Source organism: Epinephelus moara, chromosome 19, assembly GCF_006386435.1.
Source record: "Epinephelus moara isolate mb chromosome 19, YSFRI_EMoa_1.0, whole genome shotgun sequence".
In the NCBI taxonomy this organism is placed as follows: domain Eukaryota; kingdom Metazoa; phylum Chordata; class Actinopteri; order Perciformes; family Serranidae; genus Epinephelus; species Epinephelus moara.
In genome coordinates this window covers 16963421-16987655 of record NC_065524.1, presented here as the reverse complement: position 1 = coordinate 16987655, position 24235 = coordinate 16963421, and the positions used below count along the sequence as shown (strand labels likewise).

Here is a 24235-nt window from a genome sequence, read left to right as displayed (position 1 = left end):
TAAATATTGATGATGTATCATATGCCATCATCTTTAAATAGCATGGGTAATTATCAAACAGATATAAGTTTGATATATGAAAATTTGGTTGGTCTAGTCCAAATAGTTGCTGAGTAACCAAGAATAATGCAAATGTTGCAACCGTCCCCAGTCTCCCCTACTTGAGTAAATAATATTCATCGATATTACATAGATAAATGTCATACTTATTCATGTGATACATTAAGAAAAAGACTGGAGACAGACATGATCTCACCCAGCTGTCTTTGTTTCACTTGATTTAAACAAATAACGACCTGCTCTGCTTTTAAACCCCAACAGCAGACTTAATGTAAGATGGAGAGTTTTGCAATGCACTGACAGTATTTAGCTTGTGCGCCTGTGCCAAAATCTCCCTACCAAAAAAAGAGAGGCATTTTCATCAACTTGCTGCTCGCGTTTACAGAAGGTCAAGACTCTATTGACCGTTTTCAGAACTATTAGGACACGGTTGAGTGATTTTTTACAGAGCACACCAGGCTTAAATTACTGTTCAGGAGAAAAAAGAAAAAAAAACAGCAATAGTTGTTGGACACGCAGTGGAGATTCCAACAAAATCTATTGACGACCTGGAGCTGCTGATCCATGAAAAGACACGTTGAAAATCGACTGGTGCTTTAAAAAGACACAATATCCAACAGAAGTGGAAGCAGTGATTCTCTGTCACATATAAAATGTCACTGTAGAGCTCAGAATGGGATGTTTAGTTGCTATAGGACACACTTTTTAACTCTGTTCCACAGATGCCTAAACACACAGTGGGCCTTGAGAGAAGGAGATATCCTATGAGAGCCAAAAAGTGTGGTTAATCCACGTTGTTTAGGCAGGCAGAGGTTGTTTGTCTAATGAGAGGACAGCAGTGGGGTTGCACAAAGAGGTTGTATTGATTATGCTTTCTAATCTAGCTAATTGGCTTACAAAAATCAAGGCACAATGCAGAACAAGGACATGCTCGGCAGTCATCTCAGCTGCACTGTCCTTGTCAATTTCAATCACTACCGCAAAATGTAAGAAAGCACGGGACAGACATGTAATGGAAGAAGACATCAATGAAGAGTTGTGTCTTTGGCAGTGACAGGAGCCCTATCCATTAACTGGACTGTAGCTTGGTCATTGTGTTTGAAAAATATGTGTATACACTTTGCCAAAATGCACAAGACATCTAGAAATACATTAGCAGAACGCAATCCATCAGACGCAACACACACAGCATCACCGCCAGTGATGATTAGCAACATGAGGGACGTACTGATCAGTGGAAATGAAGTGAAATACAATATGTTCCCGTTTTTAGTCATTTATATTCTCCGCCCACTAATTTCTTCTCAGGGTTGCAGGGGGCAGCAGACTATCCCAGCATGCACTGGGAAGTCATTACAAGCTTTCAGACATACAGCTCAGACGCTCATTCATACCTCGGGGCAATTTAGAGTCTCCAGTCCACCTGACTGTGGGAGGAAACCAGCGCAGCTGAAGCAGAAACTAATTCTGGGTCCATTTGTTTTCAGGCAACAAAAATATTTAACACTCTGAGACAGTATATCCAGCATTTTAGTGCATCACAGTCAGATTTACTCGGTAATTTTATTTTACCTCCCCTATTTAGAATTTATATGTCGTCAATACACACTTAAAATGACACTATAACAAACAATAATGTTGTTGTAAGTAAATATAAGGCATTTTTTCTGTATTTTTCAGCTAAATTCTGCTATGTTATATTATGGCATCACACAGCTTTGTCAAATACTTGATTCTGATTCTGCCTACTGGAGAAAAGCATCAAAATCATTCTTGGATCAATATTTTGTGTCACATTATTGATTTCTTCAGTAAGTAGCTGTGTGATAAGCGGGATAACAGAGTGATGCAGGGGTTTGTTTTGCAATAATGACCATTCGCTGTACATTATCCCTTATTACTCATCATGCATTCATTAACTCTATACACATGCTTATAATGGAGGAGTTATGTTTATTTAGATAAACAGTGTCTTTATCACTGCACACAGTGACAATATGGCAAATTATTGTGTCCCATCCATCCATTATCTGTATCTGTATATCTGTAATCTCTCACTGACACTGGGTGGGAGGCACTGTAGCCAGACCATCCACACCTACAGGCAATTTAGAGTCAACAATTGACCTAACATGTCTTTTGACTGCGGGAGGAGGCCAGAGAACCTGGGGAAAGCCTTCACTAGTACGGTTAGAACGTGCAAACTCCACACAGAAGGGCCCCAGCTGAGAGGTGGGTGGGTTCGAACCCTGAACCCTCTTGCTGTGAGGCAGCAGTACTAACCATCATTAGCACTGCACCAGCATGCCAACTCTGACTTATTATGTGTCATAATCTATTTATTAGGTGTGTTTTTTACTACTGCTTTTAAATGCTAAATACTGAAAAAGTAAAAACTGCCAACACAGTAGAAGCATATATCAGTCTTCAGTTAGATATCCAATGAAGCCAAGTTGTCAACATATTTTTTTTTTATCTTATCTTATTTTTTAAGTATTGTATTAATGATTTTGATAACAAAACTTAAACATGGATCACTTTAAGTCCTAATCAAATAAGATTCACAAACGCCGCAAAGGAAGTGCACTGCAAAGAAGTGTCCCCATCTCTGGTGTGTGATGCTGTGTTTTCGAAGCTAGAATTAAAATGAGCATTTGACTTTTGCTCTTCAACAGCTACTGTGGCCAACAGTGACAATTACAGGATAATGGTTCCTGTGACACTGTAGCATAACAGTAGAACAGGTATGGAGGAGTCAGTAAGTCAGTACACTGACTCAGTAATGTCTGTTATACAGCAATATCTAGCTGAAATTTGCTGACATTGTTAACATTAGCTTTATAATAAGCTGCTGGTCGTACCAGACTAAGTAAAGCTGTAGCAGGAGTGTACTAAATTAAAGGTCCAGTGTGAGCATTTAGGGGCATCTGTTGGCAGAAATGGAATATGATATTCATGACTATGTTTTCATTTGTGTATAATCACCTAAAACTAAGCATTGTTGTGTTTTCATTACCTTAAAATGAGCCCTTTATATCTACAAACACAGCAGGTCCTTTTCCACAGAGTCCACTATGTTGTTTCTACAGTAGCCCAGAACGGACAAACCAAACACTTACTCTAGATAGGACTATTTGAGTTTTTGCAGTGGCCACCATAGCTCTCCTACATGCTTGGCACACGGGCAAAGTTTCAGTTAGTTGTAATCTGTAATTTCACCACAAGATGCCACTGAATCCTGCACACTAAGACCTTTAAGCAAGTGTTTTATTGGTCATGAATTAAACTTTTTATTTGTAAGACTCTAAAAAGTTACATGGTTTAGCTTTTAAGTGTTTTTTTAACATTAAAGTATATTAATTTTAAAACAATAAACTCATATTAATACATTGGTGTTATGTAACTAAGCACAATTACTCAAGTACTGTACTCAAGTACAAATTTAAGGTACTGGTACTTGTAGTCTATTCTTTTTATGCCATTTTATATGTCTACTCCACTACATTCAGAGGGAAATATTGCACTTACTCTTCACTTCCCTGCATTTATATGAAAGCTTTAGTTACTAGTTACTTGAGAAATTAATATTTTTGCATAAAAAGCACAATAAAAACCACCCAACAGTTTGTATATGTACAGATTAAACAATTAGTCAATTAATCAGTCAGCAGATTGACAGAAAATTAATTGGCGACTATTTTTGATGAACATCATAGTCGTTTTCTTATTTATTTTGAGACATTTTGAGTTTTGTTTTTTTTTTCTGGATGAGGTACTTCTACTTTTAATACTTTAATTACATGTTCTTGATGATACTTACCTACTTTTACTTCTGTTACATTTACAATACAGGACTTTTACATGTCACAGAATATTTTTACAGTGTGGTATAATTACTTTTATTTAAGCAAAGGATCTGAATACTTCCTCCCCCATTATATTAATAGTACATAACCCCACATGCCATATACTCCTGTAAGCTCCGCCGCAGCAGTCATTTTGCAGTCGTATAGGCTAAGTGTTAAATGTAGTGTTAAATGGTAAAAGCACTCCAGCCGTAGCTCGGCTCACACCTTAACGGGCCCATTACAGGAGAAACAGGGGACATGCGAGGAAGACAGAGGACAGACAATCCTTCAGAGTGCTGCAACAAGGCCTTCTGTGGTGAATAAAGATGAGGAGACAAGGGAGAACACACATGCGCCTACAGTGAGAAATGAAAAAGCCGGGGAAGCGAATGAGGGATTTCCTCCCACCCTGCTGAGCAAGGGGCTGATCCCAGTGATTGAGAACATATGGTGAAATCAATCATTTTGTCATTTTCAAAACCACTTTGTGCACGGCCCTTTAATGGACGAATGTGTTCCGATGCATATCCCACAAGTTCTAGCGTGTAAGGTTGACGTGAGAGGTGAAAAAACAGGCATGATACTGTTGCGAGGAGTGAGGGTGTATTGATTTAGATCAGGCTTGACAAGGCCAATTTGCCCAACACAGTCCTCTGAGATTTGAGAGGAACCCCTCAGAAAGCTCATTTGTTGCGTGGGCTTCAGAGTAATTGACTGAACATCTCAGCACCTGCACACCGTGTCAAAGGTCAGCACAGTACGATTTGTGTCCATAAACGGTTTGTTTCATGAGAATAATTCAAATCGAGACAAGAAGTAAAACCAGGAAAGCAAGTGAAACAAGCCTGGGTGGTGGAAATCCCAGCTGTCAACACTAGCTCTGTCTGTGGTGCTGATCTTACCATGCATGCCGATTGGTTCTTTGGCATATCTGCAACTTCTAAAGTAGAAATGTGTCTTGGAATAAAAAGTTTGAATTTACCTTTAAGATAAAAAATAATGTGGGCTTTCAAAGTTGCATGCAAAACTTAAGCTGCATGTAGCTTTTACCCGTCTCCCTTTGTGACTCAGAGGTTTTCTTTTTAAATAAACTCCGGTTATAATCTCTGACACTAGCACTGACAAAAGTGCAAGTCAATCAGCACGTCTGTCCCACAACTTTAATCCACTTCTTTTGTGCTCGTGTGATTTTGTGCGTGCGCGTGTGCGTGCATGTATTCGCTTTAAATGAAAACCATTTCCCCACTCTTCCTGCTGAGGAGGATTTGCCATCAAGAATCCAATTAGATTTACAGTCCAGCAACAATAGTCTCCTAGAAAATCCTGGAAGGTACACTGTTTGGGGGGCGGGAGGTTTAAGGTGATTCATTTTAATGTGGAACCTGCATTTTATTTTGGTGAAGAAACAGATCCACTTGGCCAGTCTGCAGTGGATTTAGGTGAGCCCTGTCCAACAATATGTGATTTTCCACTCGGCGGGTTTCTTGCTGCCCACACGTCTTTGAAATGTAAAGCTTTTTTGGTTGTGATACCTCAGTGGAAGGATCATCCAAGCTTTGTCATCTTAAGAGGAATTTCATCACATTAAAATGCAACAAAAACACACAAAGTTCTCACTCTGGTTGTCCTTTTATTCTGTGGTAGGAGATTGTGTAACTGATTGTCTCACCTTTTCCCTACCTTATGTCCACAACCATCACCTGGCCCTTTTATCAACGTTTGTTCTATTCTTTAACCTACTTAATGCCTTCGTGCAACACATTCATTTTAGTCACTCTGCAGAGTGAGAAAAATGTTCTGTATGTCCTCTAAATCGCAGCCTTTCGAGAGGATCCTCTTTTGTAGAGCGTATTTCTCTCGCTGAGAACAGTCCAGTCAAAACCTGGAGGTGGTCCACAGTAAGAGCTCTACATGGTTGTGGTTTGCTGCACTTATTATACCTTCCAAATCCACTCACCTTTTCAACAGCTTGCAGCTCTCAAGGGCAGCCAAGAGAGTGGAATTACAAACTAACATATCATAACTTTCCGACAAGCTAAATGGTACAAGGAGAAGGAGAGCAGACTTTTAAGTGTCTCTGGGGTATTTCAGCCAACATATTGCCAGTTCTTTTACCGTCGTAATCTTTTTTTTTTTTTTTTCAAACACCACCTCAGAATGGAAAGCTAATATGCACGAGGAACAGCTGACAGTGGATAAGCCCGCTTTGGATGCTTATCTCCCCGAAACATGCTCATGTTAGTATCCACTGTCAGCTGCAGTCCCAGTGCTGCAATGCTGGTGCTGAGTTTTTATATTCAACACATGTATCATCATGTTTGCCTAATGTGTTTATGAATTAAATAAAACTAATTAGAATAAATGAATGCCTGACAGAGCAGCATCAGACAGTGTTTTTCTCTTCAGATTGTCTTTATTCCTTAAAGACCACAAAACTCGGGAGCCAAACTTGAGAAAAACCAACAGTAGGCTGACTGTAGCGAGGGTCTGTTAATTACTGAGAAAAAGCTGATTGGACAGCTTCACATCCCAACAGACTGCATTCCTGGTTACTGCAAATCCCTTGAAGCAGCAAATGTCACAGTCTAGTAGTTTTGCTGTAAACCCTGAGCTGTGCGATAAATCCAGTATCTCAGAAAAGTCACACTCCATGTCTCTACTATATGTTTATTTACCCAAAAATGCCAGTTCTCGACATCTATCCGGTAGAAATGAGTCATGGATACAGCAACAACACCCAAGACGATCCCTATTTATTACAGGATGATGGTGCAACATCCATGACAGTAAGAAATAATCAGTTGATCCCAGGATAATATAGATTCCTGTTCTTGTTAGAGCTCCTTAAAACCTGAATAATTTTTGGCCCACTGAGACTTTGAAGTGTACACTGAAGAAAATCTAACTCTCCCCGTGATCCATTCATCATAGTGACAGCCTCCTATAGCTTCTCCCTCTATAGGCCCTGTCTCTCTGTTCAAGCACTTTCTCTTAACTTTTTTAATTAAGATGTTTGGAGATGATAGCATTGCAGCATGGTACACACAAGATGCACTGTGATACATGCCTGCATATGAAAACACACACAGAAAAACACATACTGCGACACGCGGACACTTTATATCACACTGGAGAAAGTTCTGTTGATTAGAGAGATGTTTGCATTCACTGACCTGACAACAGGACAGTTCCCCCCAAAATCAAAACTACATATTTTTCCTGTAGTGTTGTTTATTAATTCAGAGTGTTTTGGTGTGAGTTGTCAAGTGTTGTCTGCCTTCTCCCAAAAATAATGGAACTAGTGGGCACTCTGCTTGTGGTGCTCAAAGCGCCAAAAAAAAAATACATTTGAAAAATTCAACAGCAGTGTCTCTTTCCAGAAATCATGACCCAGTTACTCAAGATAATTCACAGACCTTGTTGTGAGCAGTTTCATGTAGGAACTATTTTCCTCCTACTGAACTACATCCACCAACCATATCACCGTGCAGGAGGAGTAGATGCACGCTTCCTTCTCTCCTAATACGCCAACTATAATATTAAAAATGGGATTTGATTTCATGAAACTCTTAAGATTTAAATTGTGTTTTCAAGACATTGCCCAGTCAAAATATCCACAGGGAAAAAAATATTTTTTGTTTAACTAAAGATAGTCAAATAAATAAAAGGTTCAGTTGGGAACTACTTTCTTTTTACCAGACTACACCCATATTACTGTGCAGAAGGAAGCGTGTATCTACTCATGGATGAGAGGCTTGTGCTCATTACAGCGCAAAATGTAAATATTAATGGCGTCCTCCTTGATTGAGCTGTAACATTAGCTAGCTCAGTGGTGTTAGGTGAGCTAGCAGTAGATGCACGCTTCCTTCTGCACAGTGATCCAGTTGGTGAGTGTAGTTCAGTAGGAAGAAAATAGTTCCTACATGAAACTGCTCACAGCAAGGTCTGTGGATTATCTTGAGTAACCAGGTCATGATTTCTGGGGAGAGATATTGATGTTGAGGTTTCAAAATGTAGGCTATTTTTTGGCACTTTGAGCACCACAAGCCGAGTGCCATCTAGTTCTATTATATTGGAGAGAAGGCAGACATCTCTATGGTCACTATCTCTAACACTTGGCAACTCACACCCCAACAATCTAGACTGACAGATAGCACTGCGGGTAAGAGGAAAAATATGTATTTTTGGTTTGGGGTTGAAATGTCCCTTTAAATCTGCCTTAATCATTAAAGAAAAATGTTAAACAATAATTCCTGTTTACATGCCAAATAAAAGTAGCTAGGAAGAGTACATTTTAAAAACCCCTTGAAACTGATTTAGTGAACCTCCTGTCTGGATTCAGTAATATTCCTCCCCTTAGAGTTAATCTGTTTTTTTTTTTTTTTTTATGACTATTTTGGCATTTCACAAAATGACTCAGACAGCCACACAGCGGCTCAGACACATCACAAACTGAATGTTCGGCGAGTGTTTTGTGAGGAGACGAGGGAATTATACAGCATGTTATTTTGCTGTGGAACAGAGACTATATGAGTTGGAAAAGTCCTGTCACAGTGCATTTAAAATGATTAGATAAGGTGTGCTGCGTTTTCAGCGAGCGTCTTAGTCAGCAGATTGTGAAAGCTCAGTGCAGCCCCACAATGCTGTTTATAGAAAAAGCCTTTGGAGCCTCTCCTTCAGACAGTGGGAAGATTTTATTACACTATGTGTTGATGGTATGGATCCAGCCTCCTATAGGTCGTGAACTCGTGATGTGTGAATATCTCACGCCCACACATTTCAAAATAAATGCTTCCTCCGCAGTTCTATGCCAGTGAGACAGGAAATAAACACCAGAATTATGTTGCTATAATATGATGTACTGTAAAGGCATGGACCAATGAGCATACAGAAAGCACTGATCCAGCTCTCATGCTGCATTGAAATATAATTTTCATGTTGATATGCTGCTGAATTCAAGCTTGATTGCCTACAATGGTTGTGAGAAAAAAAACATAAAGCACATTAATACTCCTCCAGAATATGTTTACATTTTCATCCTTCTCTGTGGATACTGTGACGACTGCTTTAGCTGTAGTAATATGATTATTCATAAAGTAGTGCCAAAAACACAGACAAAAAAAAGAAGGAGCTCTTTAGAAAAAAAAATCAATTAATATGTGAAAAGGTGACAAAAAAATTGACATTTTGGTTATGGGATCATCATTTGCACAACTGAGAGTCTCCTTCAGTTTTTTCCTATGAGTATATGTTTATCCTCCTCCAAGCACCTGAGTTACTTTTTGAAAAGCCTGAATTCAAACCCTCTCACGTTTGTTTTTCTTGACTCTTAATTATGAAGTGGGGAATTATTCTAATAAAGCCATAACCTATGCCCTTAACTAAAGTGGAGAAGAAATCATGGTAAGTGCAACACTCACCCCACTGTTCACTTAATTGGAAAGGAGTTATGTTTTTTGTCAAATACACTCACTTCATTTTCAGTATACTTGGAAAACTTATCTGAAAATGACGAGGAGCTGTGGGGATAGTTTTACGCTTCAATAATCTATACCTATAAATGATACTCACAAATGTGAATTTAGAGCAGTATTTGCAGCCATTTAGATTAGCTGAACATAATTAGGTTCCTAGTTTATAAGTGACTGGTCTCTTTTGGCACTCATCCAGCATGCAGTTCACTTTACGAGCCTACTCCTGTAGCCGAACCATGTGTTTTCCTGCAGTCGGGTGAGTAAAGACGTAATCATTATAACACAGACACCAGAATACGACCAGCAATACACAGATGTAAACACAAAACGAATAGGAAATTTATGTTCGCTCCGAGGCAGAAGGTTAGCATTATGGCACAGTTGACTGATGCCGCATCTGCCCCTATAGGACATGATCAGATTACTGCCTCTTTCTTCTCTAATGGCTTCTCTGTCTCAGCCCCACCTCCTGGAGCTCAGAGGGGGAGGAATCACAGTTATCAGCAGGGTTGCTTTTATCCTCTGCCACAAAGCAGCATTTTATTACCACTGGCATGGTGATGAGGGGGACAGATAGATAACCCCTCTTGCCATTGCCCGAAAGACGCTTCCCCTGCTGGTGCATTGTGAGACCCGACCTGCAGCTGTTCTCCCTCTTTCTCTCTCTTGGATTTATCAAACGCCATTCAAGGTTGCACTGTGACAATGGTGGCCACAGTAAGGACACGCTGGAGACATTTTAACAGGCTGAAGTGATGTTTGTCTGATCCCTGTCAGCAACAGATGAGCCTCTATCTGTGCTGCCAGATGCCTTTTAGTAGTTCAAAAACATAAAAGTGTATCTAATTAGACACATAGTCATATCAGCGGAGAGGCTAATTGGAACTCGCTCGATGGGATTCATGAAGAAAAGTGACAAGTTTCAGCCCACCGGTTATTATGCAACACCGCTTCCACCTGCCTGATATCCATACACAGCAGTGTCCTATTATGTCTGTATAATAAAGATGTAAAATGAGCCGTAGCAATGATTTGACTCATGAGTTGTCCCCCACCCCTCAGATAATAATGACTGGGTGAAAAATAGATTTTCTTAAATTGCTACATTTTTGTTTGACTTTTTTATCCGCTTAACTCTATTTTCTGTCAGTTCTATTTACATTAAAAAAAGTAAGTCTTAATATTTCAGTTTGATTTGGCAACATTCATGGTAGTGCAGGTAGTAACAGCAAATGTAGTTACTACTACTCATTGAACAACTCCACACAACATAGAGCAAGTAGTCTATCTGTTTACAGTGCAGCCAAACAATCTCATGTTGTTTTTTACAAAGAAGCAAGTCTGATTTTGTTGATACATTTCTGATAAAACATCAGTCAATCAGTGCTAATCATGGTGACAAATCAAATTTCTGTATCTGCCTTACAATAAAAGCCAACCAGAGTTTCGCTGATTGAATCATCTTAAAGGGATCTATTGTGCTGATTTTCAAGTTTATGCTTGCATTTTGGGTTCGCACCAAAGTGTGTTTACGTGCTTTAATGTTCAAAAACCACTTTATTTTATTCACTGCCTGTGCTGGAACACCTGTATCCACCCTCTGTCTGAGACGCTCCATTTTAGTGCCTGTCTCTTTAACACCTCCCCCTCCCAAAAAGCCCAGTCATTCTCCGCACTGTCTTTGCAGCCAGGGAATGACTGTCAGACAGAGTATAGTGACACTTTCTACCACACGAAAATCACCAATTAAAGCTTCTACACTAAATCTTCACAACCAGACACGTTCCAACAGGAATGTGTCTGGTTGTGTCTGTATGTCTGAAAATGGGGAGCAATTAACAACCAAGACTACATGTTTCCCTGACGTTAGCATGTAGCTAAATGTAGCACTGTCAGCTATATAACGTAAAGCTTGTATTAGTGCCTGGAGTAAATGGCCCTGAGCTGACATCTGTCTCAAAAGTGGAGAAAAAATGTTGGAAACAGTATTCAGAACAGTTTGAAGCTTGAGATTTTTTTTTTTTTTTTTTTCGATATGAGTGCCTGATCTTGTAACATTATATATACAGCAGAAAATAAGGGAGAGCATTATATAATATAATTAATGTTTCACATTAAAGGGATCCTTTAACTCTAGGAAATGTTTAGTGAATGCAGCTAATATCAGTGAGGTGAAATCAAATTGTAACTCTGGATTCATAGCCTATAAAAATGGGCCTCCCATTCTGAAGCCTTGAATTCAGCATTTAGGCTGTCACCATTTTGTTTCTTATGGAGCCAGTAGTGACCAAATTTGGGTAAGAGGCTAGCACTGGGAAGGAGCAAGGGGTGGATCAAACTAAGAAGCCGAGGACACTATCAGCAGACAGTCTGTCACTCAAAGCGGCCTACCCATAATGGGTTAAAATGTTAACCAGTGAGTTAAATAAAAATTCAGCCCCCAAATAGTTGTCACGAAAGGCGACATTAGCTATCGTGACCTAGTCTCGCCACCAGACAATCAGAGATCTCCGCCTTCTGATAGTCTGGGGACACTCCTTTCTAAAGTGTGTTTAACACACCGGCGAAAACAGCCGGCAACAAAGCAAAGCCTCTTGCATTTTTGAAAAGGACACGCCCTCCCGGAAATGTGCGTTCCCCCTTTTCTCGTCCGCAAAGCAACAAAAACACAGAGAGCCCTGCGGATTTACTATTGGTTCTGCAATGTAGGGAGTTTTTTTAAACTCTGAAATTGTATCCGCCCATCTAAACACAAAATCAGGGAGAAAGTCATCAGTCTTTAGTTAAGCAAAGCGTCTAAAGACTGACTTGTGAGTCTAATCGTGACCAAAACTTTTTTTTTTGTTCCAGAGTGTAAACATGTTTATATTTGCTGTAAAGTTAGCCTTTTTAGGGGGGCTGATTCGCTTCTGGAGCTAGCCTCAAGTGGCCATTTGAGGAACTGCAGTTTTTGGCACCTCTCTGTTGGCTTCATTTTTCAGCCCCAGAGATTGCTGCTTGGCTGGATTACATGCATGTATCATTTACTGTAATCTCCTCCCCCTTAGGTAGGTAATTTTAATCTGTAGCGAGAATGGCATACTCCGCCATTGCCAGTGAAAAAGAATATATAAAGAGGTAATTACAGTATGTATATATACTGAATAACTATTGTTAAAAAATTATGCAACCATAATTCTAAAAATAGAGTCTGATTTAATGAAATTCTTAAAGATTCTAACTTTCAGATCTAATTATTTTTTCCAAGACACTGCCAGGACAAAATATCTAATTTTTGGTAACCTAAAGGTAGTAAAAAAAAAAAAAAAAAAAAGTTCAGACAGAATATACTAGATCAGCCTATAAATACCCACCGTGAGTTTGTTTATTTTAAATATATAATGTAAGCTCCACCTGGGTGGCGTACCCCCAAATTACTAGAAAAAAGACTAAGAACATTATCTCAGTTTCCTCAACGGTTGTATAAGCACAAATTGTAATATCCAATATCGTATAGTTATTTACTTTTCAGTATTTCTGCCCTTTCATGCCAAATATCTAGAAGTGAGCACTAATGAGCTTGGTAGATGAGATAATACTGGGGTGAATGTGCTGTTTTATGCACCAGGGTGTTAATGCCATCTGGAAATGCCAGTGGCTCTGACCACAGAGACGGATGGAAATCCAGCTGCTTGAGAAATAATAACACTGAGACCAGCACAACCTTCCGGAATGATATCCTTACATAAAACATGTTCATCCAGGTTCGCCCTCCTCCCCTCAAGACGCTGAATCTTTGAACAGCGGGGTCTTTGTAATGAACGACATCCTTCTCATCAGGCAAACAAATACAACCCGTCCCCAGGTGGAATCACACAGAAGACTCAACAATTACCAGACACACTTGTTTCATCATCCCCCTTTTTTTTAACTTCCATGTTCAGTTTTCCTTTTTGTTATTTCTACATGTAACATAGCAGTGAGCAAAACAAACTGCAGCAGTGGAGTCAATGCCTGCAAATAGCAAGATTCATATTTTCCTTTCTTTTACGTAGCAATTAAAAAGTAATGATGAACTGGCTGATGAAACAAAAAGAAGAAACTGAAAAGGCAATTATGTCTTTGGGTGAGTGTGTAGATCTGTGTGAATTCCCTGTGGGGAATGCCTCGTAATGGCTTCTATGTCTGAGGGAGACTGCAATTTAACTGCTTAACATTCGATGTCTGGGACTAGTATTTATGATCATGAGAGACTCTGGCTTGTCTGTTCTATAGGAATAACAAAAAAGGTCGAATCCCTTCTGACCATTACTCATAAGGTGAAAAAATGTGTGGAAAGTGTTAAAAAGGAAAAACCGTAATGTACTTACACAGTGAGAAATTCAAAGGTCTTTGGTTGGCAGCACTATTACATTATTCAAAGATCCCACATATTCTTTTATTCAAGATTTATTAGTAACCCGCGCTAGCAGAAAATTAGATTCTGATTTATGTCGGTGAAGTCACTTTTCATGTAGAAATAAATTGAACTGTGTAAATAAATACAGCTTTGATCTTTTAGTCCTTCAAAGTAGTGGCGCTGAAACGTCAGTAAAATGCCAGTACCCATCAAACTGAAAGTGTGCGTTTATTTGACGTAATGTAATGCTTGAAAAACATAATGTGTCACCTGTCAGTGAATTCCTCACTCATATGGTCAATTGCTCAAATGGCTCAAGCCTGCGGAAAATTCCGTCATGACGACATCCAATCCCTATCTCTGAGAGTACTGGATGGAGCAAGGGTGTATTTTATTGCTTATGAATTCAACTTTTCATCTGTAAAAGGAAGAATATGTTATTCCTTTTTTCAAAAGTTGCATAATCTTGCTTTTACCTCTTTTGTCATTCTCTTTCTTACCAGCAATAGTCCTTACTGCTGTGTTCTGCTCCCGACTCCCTAATTAGTGTCCGGTATGCACTATACCTGCACTTTAGCCACAGTAGTCCTCCAGAGCTTCTGTGTTGCCATCCTGACTTCCTGCTAATGCCCCTTTGAACATGTTGCAACTGACTGCCTTGTCTATGTCTTGTCTTACTGAACCATTAGAGTAAGGCTGGTTCCGGTTTATTGTAACAATTTCTTCCTCTTAAAAAGATCAATGATATTGTATTCACCAATGTGACTGCTGAGATCTGAGATACACTGACATCCACAGAGGTCCAGTAGGGGCAAGAGACAAGCTGTCAGACGATTAGACAGGTTGAGAAAAAAACAAGCAGCAACCTCCAGGGTTGCAAATTAAAATGGACACAGAAGCGCCAGAAACTTCAGTTCTGCCAATGGCCACTTGAGGCTGGCTCCAATAGTGAGTCACTTCCCCAAAACAACCATATTTGACCAAATTTACAGCAGAAAAAAAACATGTTTACAGCTACTTGGTCAATCCACCCTTCGCTCCTCCCTAGTTCCACCCTCTTGTTCAAGTATGGTCACTTCTGGCACACCAAAAATCCAAGATGGCAACAGCCAAAATAACAACTCAAGGTTTCAAAACAGAAGTCCATAAACCAATTACTTTTACGCAAGCTATGGGGGGAAAAAATCTCAATTAGACTTTTATTGGGTTAAATAAAGGGAAAGAAGAATTCAGTTTATACATTTTTCCAGGGCTTTGGCAACAGACATTTTAACTGAGTACATTTTGACACATCAGAGTAAAACAGTAAAATCCTGGTATTGTGCATGTTGGCTCACTGTCACACTGTCTTACTGGGACATAGATAGCACAGACCCATCGTTAATGTTATTAGTAACACCTGTACTTTCCCTGCTATGACCGCTCAAAATGTCTCCCGTGAAAACTGAGCAATTTGCCTCACTATCATGGCTTATTGGCTCAGCTAAATGGAACAGAGCCATCAGTAATGTCATTAGTTACACCTGTGCTTTCTTTGAATGATGGGTCAAAATATCTGCTGAGGCAACAGTCTTGCGCTAAGTTTTCATATGGAGCTTTAAGCGAATGCAAGCTGAACAATGATGAATATCTGTTGTTGCAACAGATTTTAAGCTACAATGAATTATCATGGGCTGCTCCAGATAAGACCAGCCCAATGAGGCAGGCAGAGCTGCATTGTCTTTCACTCTTCCTCCTCTCTCAATGTATATGACACAAAGCCTTATCCTTTGCTGAGTAAGGTGGGTGTGTTGTGGTGCAGGGGTAGCTCCATCTAGTGGATTCACCCTACATTAAAACACAGCAGCAACATGCAGTAACATTCAACGAATACCAGGGATCATGGTTCCTCAGAAGGGGTCAGCCGTATGTTTCCTCAGCCACATGTTCTTTCAGCATCTGAGCCTCAGGGGTTAGGGCATGATTGTATAAAGAGAACTGGGTATAGCATTGGAGGCAGCGCCTGTTCATTACGATGAAAGTTGCTCAGTGATGCATGACGCCAAAAGGCTTGATTTCCACGGTATGAGAGCAAGTGCACTAGAGACGTACAGTGGTCAAGTGGCTAACTCCCAATGGCTAAGCAGCTAACTCCTGGTTTAGCCCTCTGCGTATTTGAAATGCCTTAAAATAATTAATCTTGCAGCTCTTCTAGACTTTAGAAAAGTTATTGGACCAAATTGATCAAATCTAGACAGTGAAATGAGTCATTTCACAGGGGTTGTATTGCTCAAAAAAATGTAAACACTGATTTCTAAGATTTAGAAGCCTATATTAAAAAGTTTTTGGGGCCCCATGGCATCACGAGATGGACCCAGAAGTTGTAATTCCACATTTGGCCACTATGTAAAATTGTCCTCAAAGGCTGGTGCTGTTCTTGGGTGCTTGGATTAGGGTTAGATTAGGGTTAGGGTTGCCCATGTTAAAACCGGTCTGTAAATTTTTGACTTATTGCGCTAACAATGTCAATTACAGACAAACAGACAGACGGATAAACACACAAACAGAATTGGGGAAAACATTACCTTATTGGCATAGGTACCAGTCTAAGGGAACACAGGAACATAGACACGTTCTCCCAAACCTTGGCCTCCCTAAAAACAAATGACCTCTTGATTTATTTTTTAACTTTTAAGCCCTGACTTTGGCCTCAACACACCTTCATGACTGCATTATCAATAGAATCAGCTAACAGCCAAGGTTTGCAAATCATCATGTACCACAGGTTTTGGACAGGTCATGAATAAGAGATGATGGCTGTGCGATGCTTATCCCCTGCCAGTGACAAAGATGTGCCCATGGAGCTGCTTCTGAAACAGGCTCTTCAAGCTGGCACGGCCTCACTGTGACAGGAGGCATGGGCACAAAACAACCAGATGATGACACCATGGGAGGTGGGAAAGGGGCAAGAGGTGGTCAGTGTGCCAGCCTTTAATCATCAATCAGTGTTCAAAATCAACCTCAGCACAAGACTGACACATTTTCAACCTATAAATAAGGACAAATAAAGTAATATCTGATCAACTTTAAACTTAATGTGAAAATTAAAAGTAGTCACTATATTTTTGACTAAAAGCTTTGATGGTTTTTGAGGACACCTTGGTAGTAAGGATACCGGGAGTAATTCAATTTACTACTAGTAACTTAATTATAGCCTGCTTGACCCCTTGTACACGAAGGCAGTGGTTTAGAATAATTCTCTACAACACATTTTCAAGGAGGGAGAAATGATGAGAAGGCATTAACCATTGTAGCAGAGAATGAGACGCTCCCTCAGATGACCCTCAGAGCTGCAGCAAGGATCTACGCCGCATTGTGGAGAGGTTTTTGGAGAGAAAGGAGGTGATAAAGAGTCGTGACAAGCAACGTCAAGCCAGGAAGTGTATCAATATTTAATCAGTTTGGCCCATTCTCTCAGGAGCAAGCCTCCAGAGAGACAATTATATGTAAAGCTGGAATACCAAGAGATACTGCATGAGGCAGAGTTTGGACCTATATAGCTCCAGGTGCTATAGGTCTATATAACATTCAAAGTCTGGTGTCACAAGCAGACATGGAGGTGGCTGAGCTGAAATGGTGGTGGACAGCAATGATAGCCATGTTAACAGTGCTAACAATGGAAACAGTACTGACATGGCTAACAGTATTAACCAAAGGGGGGAACTGGAGGATGGGCGTTATGCTTCTGTGATGATGCCGTCCTGCCACCGTGAGTTGAGATGGTGTAATCAGCAGTAACTGCCGCATGAGGGCAGTGCAGAATAGCGGCAATTTGCCAACCAGTGCAACATGAAGGGAGGGACTCACATGCACTAACATGCACACATGGCTGGCCTGGAACATTTTATTTCGTGTCAGGGTAAAGGCATGACCCACCCAACTCTACCCTACTCTGATTGGCTTACCATGAATTTCTTACCCTAAACAATCTTACTGCTCATGCCTGAACCCAACCAATGAGGGCAACGAATACCACAGGAACAGTAGGCCAGGCCATGATTCACCATAGTTGGAAAAAGATTTGGCGGCCAGACTGGCTACCATCAGTTTCACCATTGCTCCTAATGTTCATACTCTCATATATGGAACCTTTAAGCACATATCAGCCTTCACAGCACTGACCGCTGGTGCCAGTGGCAAAACCAAGCTGTGTAATATTTGCTTTCACTTCAGGTTCTGCAGATGTGCTTTTAATTGGGCATTAATAAACTTCACAGGGGATTTATGTTTTTTTTCTTATTGATCTGGTCTCTGAGCCCCATTGTGCTGTCAGCAGTGAGTTTGAAGTGCACAGTGCTCTCCTGGAGTTTATGTGTTGGACTTGAGCCACAGCCGTAAGTGAATGTGCTGGGTGATCTCACCCTCAAACATTCTGTCCAAGTCCGTAAGATTGCATAAAGGCCCAACGAAACAAGGTAAGTTCCCAAGTGAAAACGGACATGCAGATTTCAGTTTAGAACGGGATAATTCAAATAATTTTTATAAAATAATACCATAATTCTGTTAATTACAATCCTAAGAAATGATTGATCAGATAAAAGAAGTGAGATATTAAAGATTTGAGGTAAGCTACTTCTACTTTACTTGAGCATTTTCATTTTATGCTCTACTTTATACTTCTAGTCTGCTGCATTTCAGAGGGAAATACTTTCCTCCCAACAATATTTATTTGACAGTTATAGTTGCAAGTTACTTTGCAGATCAAGACTTGCCATAAAAAAACACATGAAGGCATAAGCATTGTTAAAACTTATACAAGTGGTTCCCCAGATAACAAAAAAGTAGACTCTTTGTTCTTTTAAGATGTATTGTATATTCTAGTGTTCGCAGTTCCACAAAAGAGGCAATTCTCCTTCGAAGCTCTCAGATGGTTTCATTTAAGTAACTGTTCAAGGCCCAAAGACACCAATTATCCAGAATTTCGCAAATTCATACATTTATACGTGTGGTGTATTAAGAAACTAAGCTTCTGTCTAAAACAAAACTGCCATAGCAAACATGCAGCAGCAGCCAATCCCTCTGTTTTCACTTCACATCCTCTCTGCTGTATGCCTCAGGGTGAAGCAGTAACTGTCGCATGGTATAGGAGAGCTCCATCACTCTGCTGTTAACCACCCATCAGTCATACTCACTGTTCCAGTCACCCATCATAGATCAAAAGCCCTGCTGAGTCGTAAACATTAGAGCCAGAATGGTGAAAAAATGCAAATCACATCTTCATTTTAGGCTTCATTTTAATAGATTTAGGGCCCAAAATGACATGCGCTGTATTCTTTCTCCACCAGACAGCAAAGTCTGACTCAGAAGTGTTTATTTCAGATATTTGCACATGGCCAGATCCCAAAGGAAAGAACTATTTAAATCATTACTCACACCCACAGTGTGAACTTCTCTGTCTGTTACAGTTGTTATTATGTTACCCAAGGACATTATGACTCAGATGAAGAGCAAACATACAGACTTTCTATTTTTAGATATACACAGATATAACATTAATATAAATTATCAGAGTTCAGGGAGTCCACCACAGATCATCACATAAACAATACACATGAACACATTGATCTGTTTGTGATGAATGTGTTGCGTGGACCTTGTTTCTAATGGAACAAATTCTAATCTAATATTTGTAAATCACTGTTGCTCAGCATCGGCTTGTGTAAAACAAATGCTTGAAGTTCACAATGATAATCTGTACTGGCCCTCACATGATGAGATATCTATCCCCTCTATAGCATAAAATAAACCAGATAAAATATGTTCTCACCAAACTGGTCCAGGTAGCACAAAGGCATGAATTACCAGACCACTAAAATGGCAACACAGTGCTCTGCAGTTTTTCTCTGTGACATTCACTTTTAGGGATGTGGCTAGAGAACAAAGGGAGGTAATTTATCTTCTTTTAGTAGGGAAAAGTAGAACCAGCTATTAAAACTTGATAGCACATCGGCTACAGTATGAAACATTATGTAAGTGTAGAGAGTTGTGCTTTGAACTGGCCTAGAGCAAAATCTTAGTAAAACATGCTTACACAGTGCCCTCTTCTGTCCAAGCAAGGCCTCTTTTTTAAGTTTGTCTAGTTTTTGAGTTCATATTTGTTGCATGAGGGTGGTTTTTAAACCTTAAAGACCCGGGAGCTGGTACTGAGATAGATCCACATCCAATGAAGATGATTAAAGGGATAAGAAAGACAAAGACTAAACTCATGAATCTGATGTTTCAACAAATTAAGATTAAGAAGTATTTTCACCTTTATCACAAGTAGCATTAGATACGTTTAAATGTAAAATAGAATTTGTTTTAAATACTACAATCTGTTAAATCCTGCCTTAATAAAACTAAGAATATATAGCACCACTGGCCTACTAAGCGTTTTAAACATGATCTTTCTGTGGCCACTGCAATTAAATCTTTTTATTTCAGCCATACATATACATGTATAACTCCCTTTTAAAGAAATTAGCCTAATAAAAGCTGAACTCCATACTAAACAAATTTCAAAAAATCAGTGACGTTTTCCCCAGATATGGGACAATAACATAGCATGCTTATACAATATTAATGCGTGCAATATTTTTAAGTTATGACATTAAGCATTAAGTAAAGTGTGACTCCAAACTACCACTGGGCTGCAACAACACATTCAACTACTACGGTAACACCAGCAGGACCAGTAATTGGAGCTACCTAGAAAATACAGGTGTGCTGCATGTCTTCTCCAAAGGTGGCGCTGTAGCTAATTTAGCCTGAACTGACCCTTTAACTCTGACGTTTCATTTTTCCTCCACGTTGGCCGCACATGCGCAGAGAGCCCGGTCACCTGCTGGATATCAGAAGCGAACAAGGAAGTCTGACACTAAGGACTGGATGTCAGGCTAAACTAACATAAAACTACATCTCCGCCGGATAGTAGTCATCTGCCCGTCAGCTGTGAGCTACATCGGCGTGACAAGATGTTTAAAAAGCTGAAGCAGAAGATTAACGAGGAGCAGTCACCGCAGAGGAATGCGCAGTCACAACAGCAGGCCCAGGTTGGTTGTTGTTGCTGGGAGCTAACTAGCGAAGCTAATACGTGTTTACATTGCTGAGGTGCTAGCTGAGGACGATAGGTTTCTGTTTGGCAGACGCTTTGTGCTCCGACCATAAATGTTTAGTATAGCACTGACATAACTAAACAGCCTGTCAACGTTTGTTAACTTGTATTCTCAGTTGGTCCTTTTGCTGTCCTCTCGACGTTAGCATCATGCTAAGTCATTTAGCTGCCTAACTTAGCTGTCACCAGCTGCTGCTAAAACTTGCAACTAGTACATCTCGTCGTTCAAGGTAGACTAAAACAACAATCTCGTGAACTTCGCTGAAGTGGAAACACTAGCCATGAGTCTTATGATAGATATGAGACAATATGGGCGTGTCTGTTTTATGTTGCTTGCAAGGGCTGCAAATGGATGTCAGCTGGCAGCTGTGTTTGACATGCAAATCCTGTCAGTGTCAAACGCCTGCCATCACAGTATATACATATCAGGGTTCAGAGCAGCTAGAAATCAACGTGGAAGTTAACAAAGTAAATAATCATCAGAGACACTGCTACAAAGCTGCTTTGTCTCGGGCTTAACGATAGTTTGAATTGCTATGCATGGGCTCATTACAACCCTGCTGGTCAGGTTCAACCTGTCCTTATTTGCCGATGCAGTTTGTCAGTGTTTTCCAGATATTGACTTAATCTTTTTACTGTATCTTGAGCAAAGATGATCTTATGAACTCTGTTGTTTGGTTTTGCTTTAAAATTTAAAACCTACATTTCAGCTTTGTTAGCCAAATCTCCTTTGTAGCTGTAGCAGGCAGCTAATTGGCATTTATGGCCAATCGTTTGTAAATGTGTTAAAATTACTTCAGATGCAAAAAGCCATGTTCCACAGTGCATGACATCTCTTTGCCTACTTTGTATTAATGGTTTGCATGTCTCTGAATGCGTCTTGGCACTTGTGTGGAGCAAACTTCACTTTGCCGCTGTTTGTGCTTGTAGTTTATGACACATTGATTTGCTAAAGAACACAAAGCTGATTGGATTCAAAGGTGAAGACGGACAAACAGTGAGCTATAATTAGTAGAAAATGCTTGAATCCTTAAAGCCTTATCAGAATAAGAAAGAAGAGCGTATGATATTGAATGATTGAATGCCTCTATTGTCAGTTTATGTTCACATACAACAAAATTTGCTGTCTCTCGTGAAGGACAAAGCTGTTACATTCACTCTGCCTAAATACACACTCACATTACCCACACATTAAAATAGGATAAGGCTAAAATATGATAGATAAGGTGCTATTAAAAGGAGAAGATGTTGAGTGTTTGAAACAGATGTATATATTATTTTGTTTATTCAACAGATGGGCAGTGGAGACCGGCGCAGCAGTCAAACCCCGCCGTTTCTTCACGATGGCTCACCCGTTCCCAGTGACAGAGAGGTGAGCGTGGGGTCATCCTCTGATAGATAGGCTAAACGTTTAATATCTTTGAGCTCAAACTGCAGCCTGCAAAAGTGTCATGTTCTTTCCCCAGCTTATATTCTAATTTTCAGTACACTGCAATGTTTCTGTCAGTCATGTGTTTTGTTACGCTGAATGCTGCCTCAATAACAAACTGGTTCCTTTTTGATTGCTGTGCCAAGTGAAAGCAAATCAGTCACCAAGTAGTGCTTTCGGTTTTCAAAGAGTGTAGGCCTCTGATTTTCAGTGCGCATTATCTACTACCAAATGAAACAGTCTTGACTCTCTGGCCGAGACTGATTGTAATTTGTTAATATAATAAAAGATGCATATTATTCCCCAAGCGTATTCCCTAAGCATATTCCCTGAATTGTAGCTGTTCCATTACTTCAGGCAACAGATGGCAATCTGTCACCACAGGGCCCTTATGATTTCATGAGAACACATGAGCTGGAATAACACTGTGCTAACTGATGTTGTAGAACAATCAGCACTGTGACCTCATCATATGCAGGTATGGTTTGTTAAGCTTTCCCTCCATTTAACTGCATGTATTATTACATAAGACAATAACCTAGAAATTTAGATTAAATTCAGGATATTTTATCTTCATCTGTAAAAGCACTTGGCCAATTATTATAATGTGGCCTGTTGTTAAAAAGCTTTCTAACATAAATTAAATATCATATAATATATATAAAATAGCTCCTTTAATAAAACAACAACATATGTTATTTATCTTTATAATGCTGCCAAAAGAGATTCTCATTTAGAGATGTTGGGAAGAGCATTTTAATGGTGGAGAGCAGACCGTATTTCAGCATGTGTATGAATAATTGATGTAACCTCCTCTGAGTGTTTTTCTTTCTCTGGTGATTTGTTGCAATATTTTCCTCCAGTGGATATGGGCAAGTTTATGCAAGTCTTCTTTGCTTCATTAGACAGAGGTAGATCGGCAATGACGTACCGACCACGACTGTAAGATTGATGATGCAACACCTGGTTAATACATCTATTTTAGAGGTTAGATATGATGTCTCCAGTTTTGGCTGTTTGATCTTGAGATCAAAAAATAGGCTTGATCACTCATTCATGACACGTTTCCTACATTTCAACACTGCAGACTCCGAACTGGAGCAGTGACAGTGCCCCTTTTGCACAGGTTTCTACACTCTACTTTCTCCCTTATTCTGTGGAGGCACAGATGTGTTGTTGTAACGCGGGCCCATGTGCCTTCAGCTTAGAAGCTTTTTATCAACATCTTTTTTCCACCTCACGAATCTGTAACACTTTGACATCTCTGATCGTGTGTACTTGTTGTTGCAGGCAGATTTGGCAGATTTTTTTTGACAAAATTATAACTTAAGACTACATGCAGAGATGTCAAACTGTTATTCATAACATTAATGTTGATTGAGTGTTTCACTTTCCCGCTTCTCTTATTTTTCTTCCTATCCCATGTAGTCTCTCACCCTCTGTCTCTCTCTACTCTCTCTGTACTCTCTCCATCCATCTCAGTCTATCTCAGCCAGCCAGGTCTGGACAGTCTGGCTGGACTCTCCCTTCGGCGCTATTTCACACTCATGGTGTTGTTTTTCTCATTGCTCTCTGTGTTCCTCTCCTTTCCCCACCTTTCGTCCCGTTACTGCACTGACGGGGTCAGATGCTGGCCGGGATGATAGCAGAGCCCGCTTTTCTCTCTGAGTATACTATCTTTGCTCTGGACCATTCAAAACGACCCAAAACGGCCCAGGTAGCCAGTGTGGTGAGTTTGTCCTCACTTCCTGTCTCTTCCTTCCTCATCTTTCGCCTCCTCCTCCTCCTCCTCCTCCTCTTGCCCTGTTCCTTCCTCCCGTCTCCGTGCCTTTGGGGAATCGGTAGAGGACTGTGGCCCAAGTAGGGACAGCTTGTTCCCTGCTCTCTGTCTCCTGTTTCCTTTGGATTTAGCAA

The 24235-nt window shown here is 40.0% G+C and overlaps 1 protein-coding gene across 3 annotated transcripts in view; it reads left to right on the top strand.

The window, feature by feature from the left end:
• Positions 1-20607: 20607 nt before the first annotated feature.
• The window catches only part of golga4 (golgin A4), a 28159-nt gene continuing 24531 nt past the window's right edge, over positions 20608-24235 (top strand). For 2 of the 3 annotated variants that reach the window (XM_050070582.1, XM_050070581.1), the window contains exons 1-3: positions 20608-20830; positions 22187-22264; positions 23949-24050. In XM_050070582.1, coding sequence (XP_049926539.1) covers positions 20753-20830; positions 22187-22264; positions 23949-24050 — 258 coding nt within the window. In that variant the 5' untranslated portion in view covers positions 20608-20752. The remainder of the gene's footprint in view (positions 20831-22186; positions 22265-23948; positions 24051-24235) is intronic. The other variant, XM_050070583.1, reaches the window with a different exon arrangement.